Genomic DNA, 20073 nt, shown 5'->3' on the forward strand with positions numbered 1-20073 from the left:
ATATTGTGTGCATGGGACGTGGACAGAGATGTGAAAATTATTTGGTCTTTCTTGATAGGCACATATGAAGATCAGGGATTTGTGAAATTCATATAATTTGCTTTTGATTAATTATGGAGAATTTCAAGAAAACAGTGTGTGAATATGCAAAATGTAAATTTGACATTTATTACTGTATTTTAACACAGAATATGTCCTCATGTCAGTTTTGGCCGTGGGGACATATTCCATGCAAATAAATCCACACAAAAAAATTGTATCGACAGCTGCTCGCATTCTGGCCATTTGCTTTGTTCCCGCGCTCTCAAATTATAATTTTGCTGTGGAGTCATTACACACCATGACCTGTTGGCATAATTTCAGGAATTGTGCGTAAAATGCATAACAAGTGTAATGCAAAATTACACACACTATGCCAGTGTAATTGAAATTTCGCCCAGGCCAAATAAAGACATGTCCTAATGTTCTAGAGAGGTGTTCCCTATCTCTGATTACTTCAGAAGCTCAAATTGATTTACCATCGGAGGAGATTGTACTGCTGGAATTGTTTACAATTAGACTGGTCTTAGTCCCTCAGTTTTGTTTTAGTCAGTTAAATAAGTTATTTAAAAGCCTTTTATTTTGATGGTTCCAAAACCAGCTGCATAGTTTCCAAAAGAAGCCAATTACACATCTTTGATTTAAAAAAAAAAACACAAACAAAAAAAAGCCTAATATTTTTAGATTGAGGGAATGGTACTCGTGGGACCAGATAAATAACTATCAAATAGTACTCCTTAACAATGCTTAATTCTTAGGGATCCTCATGGCCCATTACAACTGCTAAAACTGTTACATATTGGTTGACGCTGTGGAGTATGGCTCATTATCAGATCTTCAGGGCATGCCTGCCCTATGTGGCAAGACTTTGTCCTTCCATGCCTTTTCAACATTGTTGTTATTGGATGTGTAAATCTGGACAATCTTTCTCCTCACAGAGGGAAGAACTGATTTCAGATTTACAAAGCTTGCTATCAGCTCCAGAAGACTGATGTGAAAACCTTACTGCTGTCGAGATGAGCTCCTTAATCTGAAAAAGATACCCCCTTGACTTCCTGACTATACTCAAAGAGTCTGTTCCAATGCCGAGACATATGCCGAGCGACTCGGTCACAGCAGAGCAGTGGCAATGGCGAGTCGTGCTGGGAGTCCATGAGCTGAAAGATTCCTGTGCGCCCCCTTCTCTATGTAGGCATTTCTGTCATGCTGTTTCTCTCCCAAATGTGCACAAGGTACTTATTCACTAACATCTAGTTCCCCCTTGCCCGTTAAATGAGTCTTTCGGGAAGTTGGTTTAAAGCTCTCATGTACCATAATATCCTCCTGTTGTTCTCTTTGAGTGGAAGGCATCAGCTCAGTATAATGAAAGGACCCTGAACGGGTATGCAGATACTTGTCATGGGATCTCAACTAAGCTTCCACAGCTCTTCTGCAAAGGGACCAGGAGAACACAGCCTCAGGACTTGAATGACCTGCTGACGGACAATATATTGTTTTGGTAGTGTCCCTAATCTCATCAAGTAAACCTATGTGGTACCTGGTGTTCATTGGATCCGAAGGGGCAGGTGCTGACTAAGAAATGTCCATTCTTCATTTCTTGGCACAGTTAGTGCCCCTTGTTGCCAGTTGATCTTTCAAAGAATCCGTAAAGCTGCTGGGAAACCCATATGACTTCCTCTGCTTGGGCTCTAAGCCGAGCAATGGAACAGGGCAACAGGGTAGGTTGTAGGTAAGTGAATTGCTGCTTTCTGCTTTTCATGATGTTAACGAGCCACGGGTAGAGCTCTCATTTTGTTTGTAAATCGGAGGGAATATAAGAGGAGGACCTGTTTATATAAAACTTATGTTACTTCGGACGGAGAGGCGCTGTCTGAATATGCGGTAAAACTGTTCTAGTTTTCAGTGATAAATGGAGCTCGCAGCGTTTGGACCGCTGCCTTCTTTACCCATACTCCTGTCGGATCTCTGGCACTATTTTGACTCCTACCGACCTCAAAGTCAGATTTTTTGGTCACTCACAGGCTTTGCAACCGCAAAGGTTTTGTTCGTGAAGCGCTCTGTTGTTTCCAAATGAATTTTAAAATGTCATGTTTGCGTCGACATTTTAATTCAGCAGGTTTTTGTGTGTCTGTGTGTGTATGTATATATATACATATATATATATCTGTCAGAAATGTTTGGGCCTGATTCTAATGTTGGCGGGCGGCAGGAGCCGCCCGCCAAGCTACCACCGCTGAATGACCGCACCGCGGTCAAAAGACCGCGGCAGCCATTTAGACATTTCCTCTGGGCTGGCGGGCGCTCTCCAAAAGAGCGCCCGCCGGCCCAGAGGAAATGCCCCTGCAACGAGGACGCCGGCTCAGAATTGAGCCGGCGTAGTTGCAGGGGTGCGACGGGTGCAGTTTGCACCCGTCGCGTATTTCAGTGTCTGCTTAGCAGACACTGAAATACTTTGCGGGGCCCTCTTACGGGGGCCCCTGCCGTGCCCATGCCATTGGCATGGGCACGGCAGGGGCCCCCAGGGGCCCCGCGGCACCCCCTACCGCCATCCTGTTCCTGGCGGGCGAACCGCCAGGAACAGGATGGCAGTAGGGGGTGTCAGAATCCCCCATGGCGGCGCAGCAAGCTGCGCCGCCATGGGGGATTCTAAGGGCAGCGGTAAACCGGCGGGAGACCGCCGGTTTGCCTCTTCTGACCGCGGCCGAAGCGCCGCGGTCAGAATGCCCTGCGGGGCACCGTCGGCCTGTCGGCGGTGCTCCCGCCGACCCTGGCGGGGTCAGAATGACCCCCTTTGTGCGCTATTGTGTGTTGTTATTGCTGAATGATTTTCATTTGCGCAGTGTGATTAGTTAGTGGAATACAATTCGAAGCCCTGCTATAAATATGTAAAGTGTCTATTTAATCTCCAGCTCCATCACTCTGCAGAGGCCTTGGAGTCCATCAACTAGAGAACACTCTGTTTTGCAGCAAGAAGTCCCACCTTTTTACTGATGAGGGCGGGGGGATTTGAAGTGACAACACACACAAACCAATAAATAATTCCATATTTAGGTAAAGTTAGAGGAGAGCAGCTTTTCTGTGTTCATCATGAATTCATACTCATGTTAACTGTAGAGGGAGAGTTTAAACATTACTTATGTCAATCCAGTATCCTTAATGTAACTTGCCTCGACCACAGAACCATTATCCCACCCAAGGGCTTGTCACTTTCTTTCAAGAATTTGTTTAATTTATTGCTGCTGGAGCTAGGGGCGCTGGGCATTTGCCCTTAACTATTGCTACTGAAGTGAGTACTAAATTAATCGCACATTATTTGGAGTCCTTTGCTCATTGACTAGACTAGAATAGCCTTTTCCAGGCCTCTGATGCATAATCCGGTACAGAAGTCACCAATCCAAAAAAAGGCGATCACGCATCATTAAATACCTTCTTAGCACATGTAGGTCGTTTCTAGAACACTCAGCAAGAGAACCAGTGTAATCTCAGCGTACCTTGCATGTCCGGATCCAGTTATTGGTTGCCATCAATGTCTTTGAAATGCCATCTGCAGCCCGCCCCCTCTTCCATGTCACACACACTATGTGCTCCTGAGCATAGTGCGCAAGTGTCTCTTATTTAAGCTTGAGTTCAAATACTTGCCTTGTCCCTTTGAGAGGGAAGGCAAGACATGGACCAGGCACAGGTAAAGCAGTCCTGATTGTTGCTGTATGCCACCAAGAAGGTTTATTTTAAGGAGTGTGAGACTTCCATCCTTTGCACCTAGGACTTCGTCCTGCACCAGACCAGTTCGAGCTCTTCTCCCTCTGTGCTTAAGGTCTGTTTGGGAAAGTTATCAGCATGCTAGGAATAGAAATGGTCTTTACACAAAGACCACCAAACGTTCGTACCTCCTTCATGCTTGGTTTCCATTGTTTAATATGGCAATATTGAGAGTTGAATAAAGAGATGCACAAAGGCAAGAGTTAAACGCAGGGGTTGCCCGTACTGGCCTTTGTGTGTATGAATACAGCAGCCATTTGCCTGGCAGGGTATGCGAAGGACCCTGCTGTCTGGTCTGCTCATTTTGAATAGTAATAACCAATATGAAAAAGAAAGCCAACTAGCGACCTAACCTTTATTTCCTTCCTTCCTCCCTTCAGAAATGTGGACTGGACAGTGTCTCCACCTGGCTTCCGCTGACCGAGGATTGGTTACCTGACGTCATGATCCTGGTCTGCGACAGAGCATGTGAGAATGGTATGATTTTCTCATGGATCTAAAACTGGTGCGCCGGTCAACCCCATCATAAACATTCTCATTACCTTAATCTTCCCTATCTATCCACTCCCTGCCATGGCTCGAAGCTATTGGCTTGATATGGATAAATTAATATTGAATTGGGAGCAAGTAGACCGAGGCAGTTAGTTCAACTCAAAACAGTGTGTGGTGGTACCTATATGCAGGCATGCACTCATCTCCAAAAATTGTTTTGTGTCTTATTGGCAGCAACATGAAATAGGTAGGGCAATAAAGTGATGCATTTTTCAATATCAAAACACAAGCTTGAGCTGAAACATTTTATGCATGTGCAGTAGATCTCTGCCTGCCTCAACTTTCTCCTACAGTAGTCTTTTGAGAGGTGGCAAAAGGAACCTGAAATCGAACTGTTGTCCTCTCTAATGAGCACACTCAAAGTACATGGTTACTTAGCTTGGGTGTAGAGCTATCAGCTAGAACAATTATTTTTAACCTGTGGTCTGGAGACCTTTAGGGGCTCTGTTAAACCTACTTAGGGGGTCTCCAACTGCTTAGAAAATTAAATAATTTTAACATATTAGCAAAGTGTATATAAATAAAGTAGCAAAATGTAAAAGTGAACATTTTAAAACATGCTGTAAGTGGGGAGGAATTGAAATTGGAGTCAAAAATAAAGTTAGTATCCTCCGATTGTTTTGTGAGAGCAGTGCTAGTGCATCAAACAAAATGTAGCATGGACAGTAAGTGGCCTCAATTGAATTTAGAAAAGCTCGAACTTTCACATAAAAATTTACATTTTGATTTTATTTAAATATATTTTTGTGAATTAAATGCACTGTTTTATCTTTTGTGTATATGCTTGATGAATGCTTGTTTCTGCATTTTTGTGTATTTTTTGTGGTTCGAATCTTGCGCCGATGCTTAGGCCGGGGTCCTCAGCTTCCAGTAATGGCTGTATGAGTGTCCCGAATTCCAATAATGATTTAGTGGGGATCCCAAGGTTTTAGTAATGATTAAGTGGGGGCCCACAAACGTCAAAAGGTTAAGAACCACTGAGCTAGAAGGAATAGGTGGCAATTGTAGCAGAGAAATGAGAATGTAGTAAACACCTGTACTCTTGCTCTGGGTGTGCCATTTGCTGTTTAACAAGAGCTATGCAGTTCTAGCCTTTTAATGTATGTGATAAACATAACCGGGTTAGTCTTCCCCAGAAAAGAGCATACAGCTATTTGTGGAATTGAAAACAAAATTCGTGTTCCAATTTATTCAGATACTTCAATATAGTGTTTCAACTTAAATACATTTATTTGATATTTCTTCACATTTCTGTGTATGCTCGTTATCCACAGTTGTAATATTTATGTTCCCTGAAAACGAAAAATTGGAACACCCTCAGTGTGAATTAATGTTTATAGGTTATTTAAAATTCATAAATGCAAGATTCTAGCACATGTTATTTTAAAGATGTAGAGATTCCTTCATCGTTTTGCATTTCAATTAAGTCAAATATTCATCGTTATAGTTTTAGAACTTTCAACTGCTGCGATAATAGATCCAAAACTATTAACTCCAAAGTCTCATTTGGGTTGTTTGACCATTTATAGCTCATAGCATGTCTCTCCACTGAGTTCAGTCTCGACCTCCTGCGTCCATGCCATTCTTGTCTGAGAAGCTCATCTCATCCAGTTTGTAGAAAGTGGAAGAAGGTACTTACAGAGAAGGATTTCTTAAGGATGTATTTCATCTCAGCCTGTACACATAAGGCGTAATTCAATCTAACACCAACCACCCACTTTGTTTCTTATCCAGCAGCACCAATCTTGATCTTCATTTAAGTCGTTTGTTGATTGCATACATAAATATTTCACTTTGAAGTAATTACTGCCTAATATTGTTTCCCCGTGTGGGGCTTTTTAATATTTCTGTGATTTGATCACCAAAGTCCCTCCAGTGTTTGGCTAATCTTAATTTCACGTTTGTATTCCATGCGTTTGACTTCTGTTTACGAATTTGTGTTTTTATTTTTTGTGAAGTTTGGCTAACACACCACGCTACACAGGCCTTTTGTTATGTGGACAACATTGAGTGTATCAAATGTTGCACAGTTTTGAATGCAAATCTTTTTTTCTCCCTGTTTCGTTGGTGTATTAATGCTCCGTTGATAATCCACTTGCAATGTATAGAATTAAAGCACAGGCAGATACCAGTTCTTGGAGTTGATACTTGCGCAGGGAAATGCTTTCTATGCGCTTCAACTAAAATGTCTGATATGTTCTGTGTTATGATGGACAGCATTAATGGTCTTTTTTGGCAAGTCAGTATAGATTTTGTTGATCTTGTAATATTTTTCATTGTTGGAGATCAGTTTGTGTGTTCGACCTGACTGCTGCGTGTACAGTAGGACACGTTTCTTTTGTTTTGGGACATGAGCGACATCTGTAAGGACTCCTTAGCTTCCTTGCTTAGCTTCTATAAGGATATTCTTTCTCTACTCGTTTCTCGAATTATTCAAGCATTACCTCTTTACGAATATGGTACATGCATATATTTTCCATGCTACACATGCATATTTTTGATCAAAGACCAAGAATAAAAACTTGCTACTTCTAGTGTTACTTCATTCACCTCAAATGTTATTGTTTGTGTGTTTATAAACTGTTCATGAAATCATTGGTGCCTTGACACAATTAAAGGATCTCACCAATAACCAGTCATCATTTACATTTTTTGATTTCCATAAAAGGTCGTTTGAAATGTGTTCCTTTCTGAAGTAGTGCATAACAGTGTTTGCAAATTCATAGACTGCATTGCGCCCAAATGCCCTACCTGTTGTTTGTAGGTACCTTGTGTGGCTGAAATTGAAATAAACATTAGATAGCTTGTTGGATGAATCCCAATATCATATTTGTTGCAATTGTAATGTCTTGATGTTCTTGCATCATCTCCAAAATAGTTAGTAATTCTTCTGTGTGTCATAAACTTCCATTCAAGTTGGTAATGTTCCAAGTAAAGAAAATATTGTCTTGCTTTAGCATGTTTCTTACGATGTAAGAGTTCTGTCGTGCCCTTTATCAATGTTGACACGAATTTCAAATATTTTCTAAGGTTGTAAGAACAAACTTAGCCAAGTGTTGAGAAATTGGCAGAGGTTGTTGGCTGTAATGATGGATTCGTTAGGCTTTTTAGGTCTTGCCTAGCAGACAGCACAAGCTGTCTGGTTGATAAAGGCCAATTGTGGGCTTACCACGAACTTACACTGAGCTTAGAGTTCATTGGCATGCATTGGTTTTCCTTACCCCTCTTCTGACTGTCCCTCCCCTGGAGCATGGCCTCTTTACCATACTTTGGTCGGCTGATTTGCATCTTTCCACTTCTCACTTATAGGGAGTTACTTTTTTTCTTCTTGTTTAAGCACTATGAGAGTGCATGTGTTTTCTAGTGCTCTCCTTCCTGTGCTTGTCCCCAACCTTCTGTTCTGCTCTCTCTCGTGCTGCACTTCCCCTCCTCCCCCATCCAGCTTTATTTTCACTTTATTTATTCCCACCTCCCACTCCACCCACTTCACTGTTGAACTGTCCCCTCTCACTCCTGCCCCAGCCACGAAGTCCTTGTTTTTTTTAAAGAATCATACGAAGCAAGTTGCTTCCGACCCCTTCACTTTAGAAAAACATTTTCTCTGCACTTAAATTTCATTTTTTCTCCTTAATTTACTGATCCATCTCTTATGTGTAAATAAAAAAAGAGGCACACGTTTGCATTATGACGCATGCACACACTGTTTGGACAGTGACGTCTCCTGCATGATGATGGATGTACACTCCTGCCATGAGTACCCCAGCTGCATGGATATCTTATTCCCTGGTAATGATTTTTGGACATGTGCAGACATTGATTGTTTATGTGTGCCATGACCTAGGCCTGTCACATGGGAAGGGAGCACCAAGCTCTAACCTTGGAGTGCTATAGGCCTACTGCCCTTACCAATAGTTAAATGACATAAGCACAATGGTGGCAGCTTACCTGTTTTGTGTTTCATAGTGAGTATTAGTGGGAACAGGCCTTTTTACATATATCACGTTGGTGCCTTCCTGCCCACGCATGTAAAGTTCTGTGGCTGTATATTTAACTTACATCTTACCTGCATGGATTGTGTGTAGCGTCGGACAGTATGTGATGCCTGCATGTGTGTGCTGGGATGTGTAGGTGCACCTGTAGATGGTACATAACATCGGGGCCTCTGAGTTTCAGTTTGGAAGCACAGGTCCTGGAGGCTACGAGAGGTGAGGCCTGCAACCCCCAGACATGAGATGTGTATTGCTGACATTCCTGAGGGTTGGAATGGGAGCGCAGACTGAAGGATGGGGAGCCGTACATCCTCTGTGCACATTAAACGTCTTTTTGATTCCAGGAACAGTTACTGGTCACTGGGGCCTGGGCTTATTTTTCAGGGAGCTAGTTAGACTGATGAGTTTCGGACTGAAGACCAGGACATCTTTATAGAGAGAAGGGCTTAGGCCTTTAATACTTTATGAAGAGCATTTCAGTGGAGGGTGAAATCCAGTTGTGATTCCTGGTTGCTTCATTGGCCTTTGTTGTGGGTCAGTCAGAATCGGAGCCACTTGTGCAGTGGAAGTCTCTCCCTTTGACAAAGTGCAGCCAAGAGGAGAGAGCACTTCAAAGGAACTGGCATCCACAGCCTGACTTTCAAAAGATCAGTCAGTAAATCTCATTTGGGTCTGGAGTTGGGCAATAGAGGTGGGAGCATGAGACCCACAAGTTAACAGAACTTGCTAACAGGTGAGAAGATCCCCACTATTCTAGCTTCTTGAACCAGGACCAGGGACCCAGGTCTGTCAGTTGTGACTGTGGGTGAGGGACCATCACCCAGAAAGTCAAGACCACTTGCCCTGACTGTGGAGCACCAGCCTCCTGCCTGCCAAGGCAGTAGACCCTGTGAGGAGGAGGGAGCACCTGGAGGGAGCTAGGCTCAGTGGGGATGCTGCAGAGTGGATCCCGGTGAACTAAGAGTGAGATGCCCGGCCTAGTTGGGACCACTGCACAGACAAAGTCTGCGACCCCTGTTAGCTAGGTGGGGCCACTGTGAAGTAAGGGTCATCACCCTTCTGCAGAGCCAGTCAATATCCCCCCTAGACCAGGAGGTGGCCCATAAAGTAAGGGCCATTGCCCTCAATATCAATGCCCAGGCTTCTGTAAGAAGCACTTACCAGTTGTGAGTAGTCACAGAAGTGGGCATCCGCTACTGACCCAGGCCATCAGGTGCATAAAGGAGCCTTATGCGCCATCAGGCAAGGACTGTAAGAGGTCGTGGACCCTCAGCATTGGGAGACCAGAGCCACAAAGATGCGCCCTGGTCCTCCTGCGCTAGCTGGCTGCCACCGTGTCAGGTAAGGTTTACAGGGCAGGCAGGCCTGTTGGGGACTTGCAGAGACTTAGTGGGTAGCGCTGTTGAAGTTGACTCATGAGGCCAAACCTAGGCTTTGTCACATGTGGGCTAGCATGGGCTGCTCCTGGGAGTCGCCTACAGTATTGAATGGGGAATAACCATTCTAACTAGAAAATGACAGAGAGACTCTAGTATAACGACCAGGATAATGCTACTACAGTGGTTTAAGAGATTGTGGTTGTCATTTAGTGTGTTGTCTCTATTTCTCTATTGTCTCTGAACAAAGAGTTATTAGCTCCAATGCGCAGGGAACTTTTTTCCATGTATATGGGGTCATTTAACATATTCCTTGCCCATGTATAGGGCAGGGCGACCATTACTGTGTTGCAGCCTTGTGTCATTGACAGACCACTAGGGCAGAGCTTACAGTCATCACTTCCAATCAGTAGCGTATTTTTAGGTCGAGCCTAGCAGCGTGCAAGTGCTGTTCTTCTTGACATGTTGTAATCTAGTCTGTGGGCTTTAACCACGCCCATCACTTTAATTCGTTCCTGGGCCTGCTTTTAAAAAAATCCCTTTATGTCATTGGTAAATGCTTTGTTTGTCCTGCCTTGAGGTTGTTTTGTTACCACCCTGGAGACTTACATGGATTATTGCACGATTGGCCATGTGCCTTAGTGTGGCGCACAATTTATTTCTTTGGCCTCGCCGCTTCGCACTCATGGCGCTATTTTGTTTCTTTCTCTCCCTTGTTTTCGGGGCTCTTGCGGTTTCTTTGCAATGTCTGCGGGGTCTTTTTCTTTTTTCTTTTTTTGAAGTTTCATGTAGCGCAAACTCGACACGAAAGGTATTGGTGCGCTTTATTTTTTGTAGTTTTATAAAGCGCAAACTCAGTACAAAGGTATTACAGCACTTTACATGGGCACTGGTCACATTACACAAGAAGACATTCATTTTTGGTAGCAAAGGGAGATTAAGTGATTTGCCCAGAATCGCAAGATGGTGAGCTGGCGCCAAGACTCAAACTGTGTTCCCCAGCTCCAAAGTCGGCAGCTCTGGCCCTTACGCCAAATCCTCTCCTCTAAGGCTCTTTGCCTGATGCGTTTTGGGGCGGTCTGGAAATATATATGTATATAATTTTTTTTATATATATATAGCGCTTGGTAATACAGGTTCTGCCATTTCATAGCACTGCAAAGCAGGTGCCATTATGAACAAAATTGCTATCATTCATTTGCTTCAACCTTGCAGAGATGAAGAGGTGAAAAACCTATGTCAGGATTGTAATCTGTGACATACTCGCTCGGTCATGACCTCTGCTGTGTGTGCATCAACCATCTGACTTGAGTTGAGCTTAACAATAGGAGATAGCACGTGCTCTTGATAACTTTCAGAGGTCCAGCAATCAAGCACATAGGTTAGTTCTAGCAAGAAGATGGCAAAAGATGTCTCCAAAATGGTGGAAAAGGAGTCGTGACTCCAGACCCAAGCACTTCACAGCCTCAAGCTTGATAGCAAAAAACATTTAGCCTTTGGCTGTAAATTGGGTCTCTTCAAAGAGAGTTCAGTTAGCGTGAACTCAATACAAAGGTATTATAGTGCTTTACATGAGCACCGGTTACATTGAACAAGAACACATTCATTTTTGGTAGCAAGGGGAGTGAGTTGCCTAGAATCACAGGCTGTTGAGGCGGCGCATGTCATTTAACACACATTAATATAGCCTGAGCAAAGATTTCTTCTTATTAGTACCAGTTTAATGCATGACCTCAAGAGTCAGCAGCTAAAAAGTGATCAGATGACCACTACAAAGGATCTGTCTCTCTTCAGAATATAACAATCACAGAACTGCATCCTTCCAGTGGCCCTTCCTCTTGACATGCACCAAGAGGAGACACTGCATGCTTAATGTGGGCTACATAAATGATCATTATCATTTTATTATTATTGTTAATGTGTTAGTTGTATGATGGGGTTATGAAGAGGAATGCATCTTTACAACTGCACTACGTATGCATGATGCAGTCTAGGTTTCCAATACAGGAGTTAATATTTTCTCTAAAGTAATACATGATTCATATTTATGACTTGAGGCACTGAGGATTTGTGACTGGCGCAGCATCTATTTATGCTTCACAGACTTGGACACATCCGCTCTCAGCATCACCACAACATTGATCTGTTTCAGAGCAGCGGTTCACGACATCTTCATTGCACGCAAATATTCCTGCCATGTAACCAGACTATTTTTGGACACTTTCTTTGACTTTAAGAGAGGTCAGAGCTGAGTCACTGACTGAGAGGGACATAACTGTCTTAGCTTATTCTCACCAGAAATACACTAATGCTTTATATTTGTTGCATTTGGGAATGCACAAGTTCTCCTTCAGAGGGTATATGGTCTAACCAAGCCCTGTGGTGTAAGGAAGGTGCCTTATTGAGTCACCTAGTGGTTAGGTGAAATTATTGCCAATTTACCGTAAAAACCTATATAGGGACTGCACCACTGGCACAGTTTTATTTTGCCCGAGGGACAGAAAATTGCACTGCTCTCTGGCCCAGCTGTTCCAACAGAACGTCCATTGAATAGCTGAGCCAAATTAATTCTCACATGATTTGTCGCAGCCTGTGATGCCACAGACAGGCTAAAAATGTGGCTCACCATGTCTCAGAATAATGTATTTGATATTTCTGTGCATACAGAGCTGCTTTCCAGCTGGAAAAGTTCTGTGTGATTTCTCATTTGTGGCTGTGCCACACAACCAAACTATGTAAAAACCTGAAAGGGGACTAAACATCAGTGTGATATAACACAAGGCACCACAACTGTGGTATCCAGTGCCACAACAATGACGTGGACATTGGCCACCCTTGGCTGGATGAATGTCCATATCCTGGTCTGTAGGTATATTTTTAATGCAAACCTTTTCCCCCTGCACCTAATTGGGCACCATGAGATTTACTTGTCAAATGATTTCCCGGGAACCAGGAAGTTGGGTTATGTGCCCCCATAGCACTCATTGTCCAATTCACAGTCATATTTGCACCTGGAGGTTTAACTTACTTGTGTAAATGGCTTGTTTACAAAAGTGGGATATGAATTTGAGCTTGTAACTCAATTTACACACCCATAATATAACACCTGTATTATGTAACATTAGGTTGGAGTAAATCTGCTCTCATGGGTGTGGAGTGTGCATTCCATGGAGGGGGATACCATAGAGAGTTTGTGCACACTGACAAATATATGAATTGGTAACTGCTCACAAATATTCTCGGCCTGGAAAAGTTTAGAGACTTACTATTGTTACAGATGGGAGTAAATAATTTCTTAGTAACAGAATGAGGGGATGCATCCCTAAAAGTTGTGGTATTGTAAGAGATGTGGCTTGTCCACCGGGAAAAATATTTGCCTGGTGGAAAATGAAGGAAAAAGTTAGAAAAGGTAAATGTCGTAGTAGTATTTTTTTTCTCCTGCCAAATTGTTTTCCATGAGCAATTATGTATGTGTAGCTGCTTACGATTGTGAGTACTTCCAAAAAGTTGTGACTGTTGCAGGCCCCTAGGATTACTTCTGGAATTTTTCGAGAATTCCAAAATCAGAATTGAAAAACTCCCCCTTAATGTAGGAGTAAACGTAAAACTGCAGGTTTTCTTAGAGAACGTGGCCCCTTGTGTCTGAAAAAAACACACACACAAGCGTAGAACATAACTGGAGGAGCCATGACTCCAGGCCGGGTGGCAACCCAGTGCCCTCTCCTTCCTGTGAATATTTGTTACTTTTCGCATCTGTAATTCTACTTGCCATTTAAAATCAAGCTGGTGATTTGTGGTCAGACAGTCTTTGTTTGCTTTTGTACACAGAAGTTTGGCCTAATTTGCTAGTTGCATGTCTTTTTATTCTGAAAGTCATTTGCGGCTTGGGCTGCAAAGCCATGGCTACTTCATAGCATCTTCGGGCTGGGTAACTTTTCACTTCATAATTCATATGGGTCTAAAGTACTTTCTTGTCAAATATATTGGACACCTGAATTTTCTACTTGCTGGAAATGCTTGCTTTGGGACTCTGTCGTCATTCTCCTCGCTCAGAGAGGAGAGACGTTTATGACCTCACAAGCTAATTGAGTGAGTGGCCTATTTATAAAACACAGGGTGACACAGGAAGCATTGCACTGCACAGAACCTTTTATATTTCGTTTTTAGGTTGTGGTTCTTTTGTGCTATATACATATTGTAGGTATACATTTGGGTTATTAGAACACTGTATTGCATGTCTTTATAGAACATGCATGCCCATTGAAGGGCTGGGAAGGCAGGATCCATGCCAGGCTTGCAGGATGACCATTGTATAAATATGTTCCATATAAATTATTTTCACATAATTTCTCTTATGTGGTTATCAAGAAACTCTGACATGATTCTGGACCTACCTTGGATTCCCAAGAAAAACATACATTTGAATCCTTTTCATGGCCCCAAAAAATGCCAATAAACTAGCCCTGTAAGAGCTTCACTGGGCACCACTGGTCTAGGTGAAAAAACACTCTATTGTCCAAACCCAGGCTTCCCACTGTACTCTGAATGGTCCAGATGGCAAGGCCAAGACTTAAAGTTTTGAGTAGTCACCCCAACTGAGCTAATTCTCACTTCAAAAGGCACTGTCAAGGCCCAGGAGTTCAGGTACACGTATCTGTTCTACAGAATCTAGCCCTGATCCGACGGCTATCATGAGACTATTAACCCAAGGCAGTGCTTTAAATTAATTCAGAGTACCAGCTCGTCTGTATTTCCATTTAAAACACTGACCCAGGGTCACAGATGTCGCACCTCTAGAACCTATACTGTCGGCCCATCTGCACACCAATCTGCACACATTTGAAACCTCCTGTTCAGTTAAGCTGCCTCTTCTGTTATGCTCTTTGTATAAAGTAAATGTTCTTAAAAGATAGGCTGTTATTGCCAATGAAGAGGGATAATTCCTTTAAAAGATTAACACAAAGAAGTATATCGCAGTCCCCTTTTTCTTTTCTCCTAACTCCTTGTGTCTTGTTTGGCGTTATAAAGGTTTAGGTAAACACGCTAGAAAGGGTTGAATCGCTAGGGTATCACAGCAAGTCTGTATGAATGAGACAAAAACACTCCTAAGATGGCGGCTTTGATGTGTCCTCTCTCCTGCACTGACAGGCCTGGGAGGGTTGCTGTGGCACCTGGCATACATCCACTACACTCCAGTCCAAAACACATAGGTAAAATACATTGTCATTCACAACGCCAATAGCTCTAACTCTCACAAATGTCAATCCTATTGCATTGCAAATGCTTGTTTCCATTTTTAGTTCTTTGAATATGCTGTGTTGCGTATGCTTTTGCCCAGTCATATACATGATCATTTAACCAATCACATGTAACTTGTTTGGGCTTTAGTTTTGTACGCTTCCTTGTTAGCATCAGTTTCCTGAACTCGTTTACATAATTCAGTGACCTCCATTTCTGACCATAGGTCATTCTTGGTTTTTGCTACGTCTGTGATGAGCCATTGTTCCTCCTTGTAATAAATATCTGCTGAATTCCTTTAAAAGGTCATCAAAAGCTGGAAGTGTCCTAGCCCCTTAAAATATGGTCAGTGCTATGGGGAAATGAAATAAATAACATTGTGAAGTCATGGATGATGCATGAATAACATACCATCTGTTTTTTTTCTAAATAAAACATTCATATGGCAAAGAGGACAAATTTATTTTTAAACAAAGACAAACTTATTTGAAAAAACAAATGTACCTCGTAGAAGTGATTGTTCTCTTCCTTTTCTAAACGTTCTTGTTGGTTTTTTTTGTTGGTTTTTTCGCAGGAGTGAGCAGACAAAAAGCTCAGGAATGGTGCATCAGACATGGATTTGAGCTGGTAGAGCTCAACCCAGAGGAGGTTCCTGATGAAGATGGTGAGCTGCTCTAATTTGTTGTTTATTAAACAGTCTGTTGTATGCGTGGCTTTCTTGTCTAAGTCAGTTAGGTGAATTTGTGGGCAGCATGTTATGCCTACAGGAGAATATCAGTGATTCAATAATACTGAAAATATAACATTAAATTCTCTCTCTGAATGTCTAGTGAGTTTCAGTTCAAGCAGTATATGGTATTGGAAATTCCATAATTGTGTTTATTCTGTAATCATATTTTATGGGCAGTACATAAATGGCGGTTTCAAGGCCTGTCTCCAGTTTGTGACTAAGTTAACCTTCTGGTGGGTATTTAATTTCGCCACTTTAGCCCTCCTTGTATTCCAATAAAGTGAATTTGAAATCAGCACTTAAAATGGTATTTCCTAGTGTATTCCGCTTACCCTAAGTCATGGGCATCAAATAGTGTTTCTTATTACCATGTCAAGTGACTTTGAGGGCAAAATGTGGGCAGAAATGTGGCTTAATCGTGCCTTTGCTCTCAAAATATCTAAAGCCATACTCTTGGCTATCACAGAACCTGTGCTTAGCTCCTGCAGAATATAATAAGGGGTTGTATGGCCAAGAATACCAATCCTACTTTTTTGTATTCCAGTTTGATTCACCCCAAACTTCTCTTTGACAACTGTTTTCATCTGTGGACCTGCTGGCTGTAATGCTACTGTTATGCCAGCGTTTAAAGGCATTATCGCCTCAGTAGGTCCCAGTTGCCACAGACTTTTAACTAATGGGGATTTTAGTTTTTGGATTAAGGAACCCCTTAACGCTTGTTTTGTTTCATAGGTTAATGAGCTCTTTTTTCCGTTTTGGCTTTCTTGCAAGGGCATACATCCAGTATCATTCCTTTAGCTTTTAGTCATATTCTGTGTAGTACATGCTTAGATACCACCAACTCTGATCCTTCTCTCTGCAACTCTTTTTGTTGATTGGGTGGAGGAGGCCGTTAACTTTATTTCTCCTACCTTCTCTACCCCGCTGAAGCTGAAATAAACACCTTGGTTCTCTTGGTTCTTTAGCTAAGGAGAACACCTCGAAAAGGCAACTGAGTGCTGAAGAGAGAACTATACTTGTCTGTGGTGTGCATCCTGTAAAGCCACTTTTAACACCTACAGGAGTGATCTCAAATTGGCTTGCATTGAGCAGTAGTCTTCTTGCATAGCTCAAGACAAAAACATGCCTGATTGACCCTTTCATAGCTGATTCTCCTTTTATCAGGTCACATGTAAAGTAGATTATCCCCCCGTGTTACAACAACAGATCCTTCTGCTCTCCTGCTGATCTCATTCCCTTTGACTTTAAACCTTAATTTGGGCTGTGGCCAATTGAAATCCCATTCCCCTCCGACTTATTTGCTTTTTCACCTCAAACAAGTCAGCTTGAACACTGTTAACCCCTTTCTGAGGTTTTCATTAGCTCACATTAGAGTGAATCAGTCCCCTTAAAAAAGCCAGTGGGGTGCTGATTTATTCCCATCTCAGTTGCAGGCAACTGTTTGAAGCCCGTGTGGTGAGTCCTTGGACGGTTAGATGAAGCACATGAAGGCTTTTAACTCTGTATAGTAAGAAATTAATCTTCATGTTGGTTTTTGATGAGCTTTCAAATTTTTCCTGACGACGGCAGTGTCAATGCTCCTGATATTATTGAATCTATCAGTGTCATTGATGTCCACTTTAAGTTTGATGTATGTGAATTAATGCAAAGACAAAAACTGACAAATCACATCAGCAGAAACTAAATAATGAGAAACCAATTTTCGAACAATGTTAAGGAATTGCAGCTAAATTGAAAAATCAAAATAGAAAATCACGTGGCTGACGTTCATTGTTAGAGGTTTTTGGAATCGGGGGTGGATGATCTTTAAGAGTGATAAGGGATTTTAGTGGTCAGTATGTGTGGAGGTCAGATGTATAAAGGGGTTTTTAGTGTTCAAGGATGGGTAGAGTTCAGAGTTGGTGAGGATTTCTTAGGGATCAGGAGCGAATGGAATTTAGGGGAGTGAGGGTTATTTGGGGCTCCTGGATGAGTGGAGTTTAGGGGTGCTGAGTTTTTTTATTGTTCATGGATGGGTGGAGATAGGGCAGGTGAGGTTTTTAAAGTTCAATGATGGATGATGTTTAGGGGTGATGAGGGATTTTTTTGTGGTCAAGGATGGGTGGAGTTTATGGGCAGAAAGATGTAGTGTTCAGGAATGGGTTGAGTTTAGGGTGGTGAGGGATTTTAAGGGCTCAGGGGTGGATGGAGTTTAGGGGTGAGGGGTTCTTAGGGGGCCAGGTGTGGGAGGAATTAAGGGGGTGGTCAGGGTTTTGTTTTTATAGTTCAGAAATGGGTATGGTTTTGTGGTGGTGAGGGGATGTAAGGGTTCAGAAATGGGTGGGATTTAGCATATAAAGGTTTTTTTTTAAGATTCAGCCCTGGTGGGAGCTTAGGGGTAGAAAGGCTTTTAGGGTTCAGTGATGGGTGGAGTTTAGGGGTCGCAAATAGGTGTAACTGAGGTGTGGTCAAGGTTTTATGGTTTAGGAGTGGGTAGAAATTAAGGCTAGAAAGGGCTTTTAGGTTCAGGGATGAGTGAAGTGTAGGTGTTATAAATGGTTTTTGGGGAGCAGGGATGGATGGGTGGTGTTTAGGAGCTGTGAGGAGGTCAGTTATGGATGGTGTTTAGAGGTGATGCGAGGTAAGAGAATTAAATACATTACAGTGTAAACAATATAAATCTGAAAAAATGTCTTCTGAAGCAAGGTGCTGAAATAAATACATCTGGAGAAAATGTTTCAGGGAACGAGACCTGAAACCATTGCGTTTACTCCTTAAAAATAAGCATGCAGAAGCCAGTGTTGAAAAAGGCATTCTATTAATTGGTTTCTATGAACTGGTAAATGCCCTTCATTCTGTAAATTTCCATTAGGCAGTTTAGTTGAAATGGTTTCTCAGCAATGGTATTACTTGAAATTGTTTTTCTCTTAATTTACATACTGCCCTGCAAGATACTTTGCTGCAAACTACAAGACATAGACAGAAGAGGTAAAACCTTTAAATAGATTTCCTACTCCAAGTTATTGTATGTAAATATTATCTTTTACCTCTGCCAAATGCAAATTTGGCTTCAGACAGCCCTAGAGGAGGCTCTGCCCCTTATATTAGAAATATCCTTGTTCTGCCTCTGGCTAAAGTCATTCATTGTGATGGCCTCCTCTTTTACAATCCAACACTTTTCAGGGTAGGAGGTGGGGTGCTATTTTCTGCAGCCTTTCAACGTTCCATGGATAACGATTGAGAGCAAATGGTGAGTTATAGGTTGAAACTGAACTGTGCTAAGGTTGTCACTGTTGTAAATTGGGGAGAGCAGAACAATGGGCCCCTTCCTACTGACCATTATCCATGGGCCATGCCCTTTGCCGGGAAAGTGCCTGTGCTTCAAGTTCAGCAGTAAAGTGGAGTTGATGGCCCAAGCAGCAGCCCCTCTTCTATCCCTTTTCATTTCACCTCAGACAGTTCATATAATTATGGCCCAATGCACCCAACAGGTTAAAAATCTTGTTTTCCTGGCCACCATTGTTTTGCCCTTTTATTATGGCGATTCCCTGTATTTGGGACTTGCCAAAACTCAGTTGGCTCACTTCAGATTATTCAAAACACAGCTGCTAGACGGGTGGTCATTCGTTCACACAGGGCCTCTATGGCCTTGTGGAATGAACTTAATTGGCTTCTTATCTGATAGAGACTTCTAGCTGCAGATTCCTTATCTTTGAATTCTCCCCAGACTGGATCCGGAAGATTTTCTTGAATACACCTGCTTCCTTCTAGTCACCAAAAACGATAAGAGACTTCACCCTATCCCAACTCCCCGAGCACTCATCTTCAGAAAGGAGAAATTAAAGATGCTTATATTTCCTCAGGTCTTGTCTGCCCTGGACCCAGAAGACTGGATGGTAGCGTTGGTCTTGAAGGATGTCTATTTTCACATCCCCGTCCTGCCTGCCTACAGACATTATTTGCGGTTCCCGGTAGGCCATGAGCACTTACAGTTTACCGTGCTCCCCTTCAGTCTTACCAGGGCCCATTGGGTGTTCCCCAAGGTGATGGCAGTGCGCAGATCAAGGGTGTGAGTCTTCCCCTGTCTCAATGACTGGCTGCTGAAGGCGGGCTCGCCCCAGGCTGTCATCTCCCACCCCCAGGCGAACCTTCTGCATTCGCTGGTGTTCACTATAAACGTGCCAATGTCACACCCGACTCCCTCTCAGATGCTCCCTTTCATTGAAGTTGTTCTACATACAGTGCAGTTTTGGGCTAATCCTCCCGAGCAGCAAGTCCAGGATATTCAGGCTATGATGCCGGCACTTGGGAGAGGGGGTGATCAGGGGGCTCTGATGTCTGGCAGAATCCAGGCTCCACATAAACATGCTGGAGCTCCGTGTGATCCGACTGGCATTGAAGCCTTTCTACC

At 42.7% G+C, this 20073-nt stretch overlaps 1 protein-coding gene across 1 annotated transcript in view; it reads left to right on the plus strand.

Annotated features, from left to right (window-relative positions):
- The window catches only part of AAGAB (alpha and gamma adaptin binding protein), a 171177-nt gene that overhangs the window by 33309 nt on the left and 117795 nt on the right, over nucleotides 1-20073 (plus strand). The window contains exons 3-4 of the mRNA XM_069222868.1: nucleotides 4179-4275; nucleotides 15528-15617. Coding sequence (XP_069078969.1) covers nucleotides 4179-4275; nucleotides 15528-15617 — 187 coding nt within the window. The remainder of the gene's footprint in view (nucleotides 1-4178; nucleotides 4276-15527; nucleotides 15618-20073) is intronic.

The sequence above is a fragment of the Pleurodeles waltl genome, chromosome 3_1 (assembly GCF_031143425.1).
Source record: "Pleurodeles waltl isolate 20211129_DDA chromosome 3_1, aPleWal1.hap1.20221129, whole genome shotgun sequence".
In the NCBI taxonomy this organism is placed as follows: Eukaryota; Metazoa; Chordata; class Amphibia; order Caudata; family Salamandridae; genus Pleurodeles; species Pleurodeles waltl.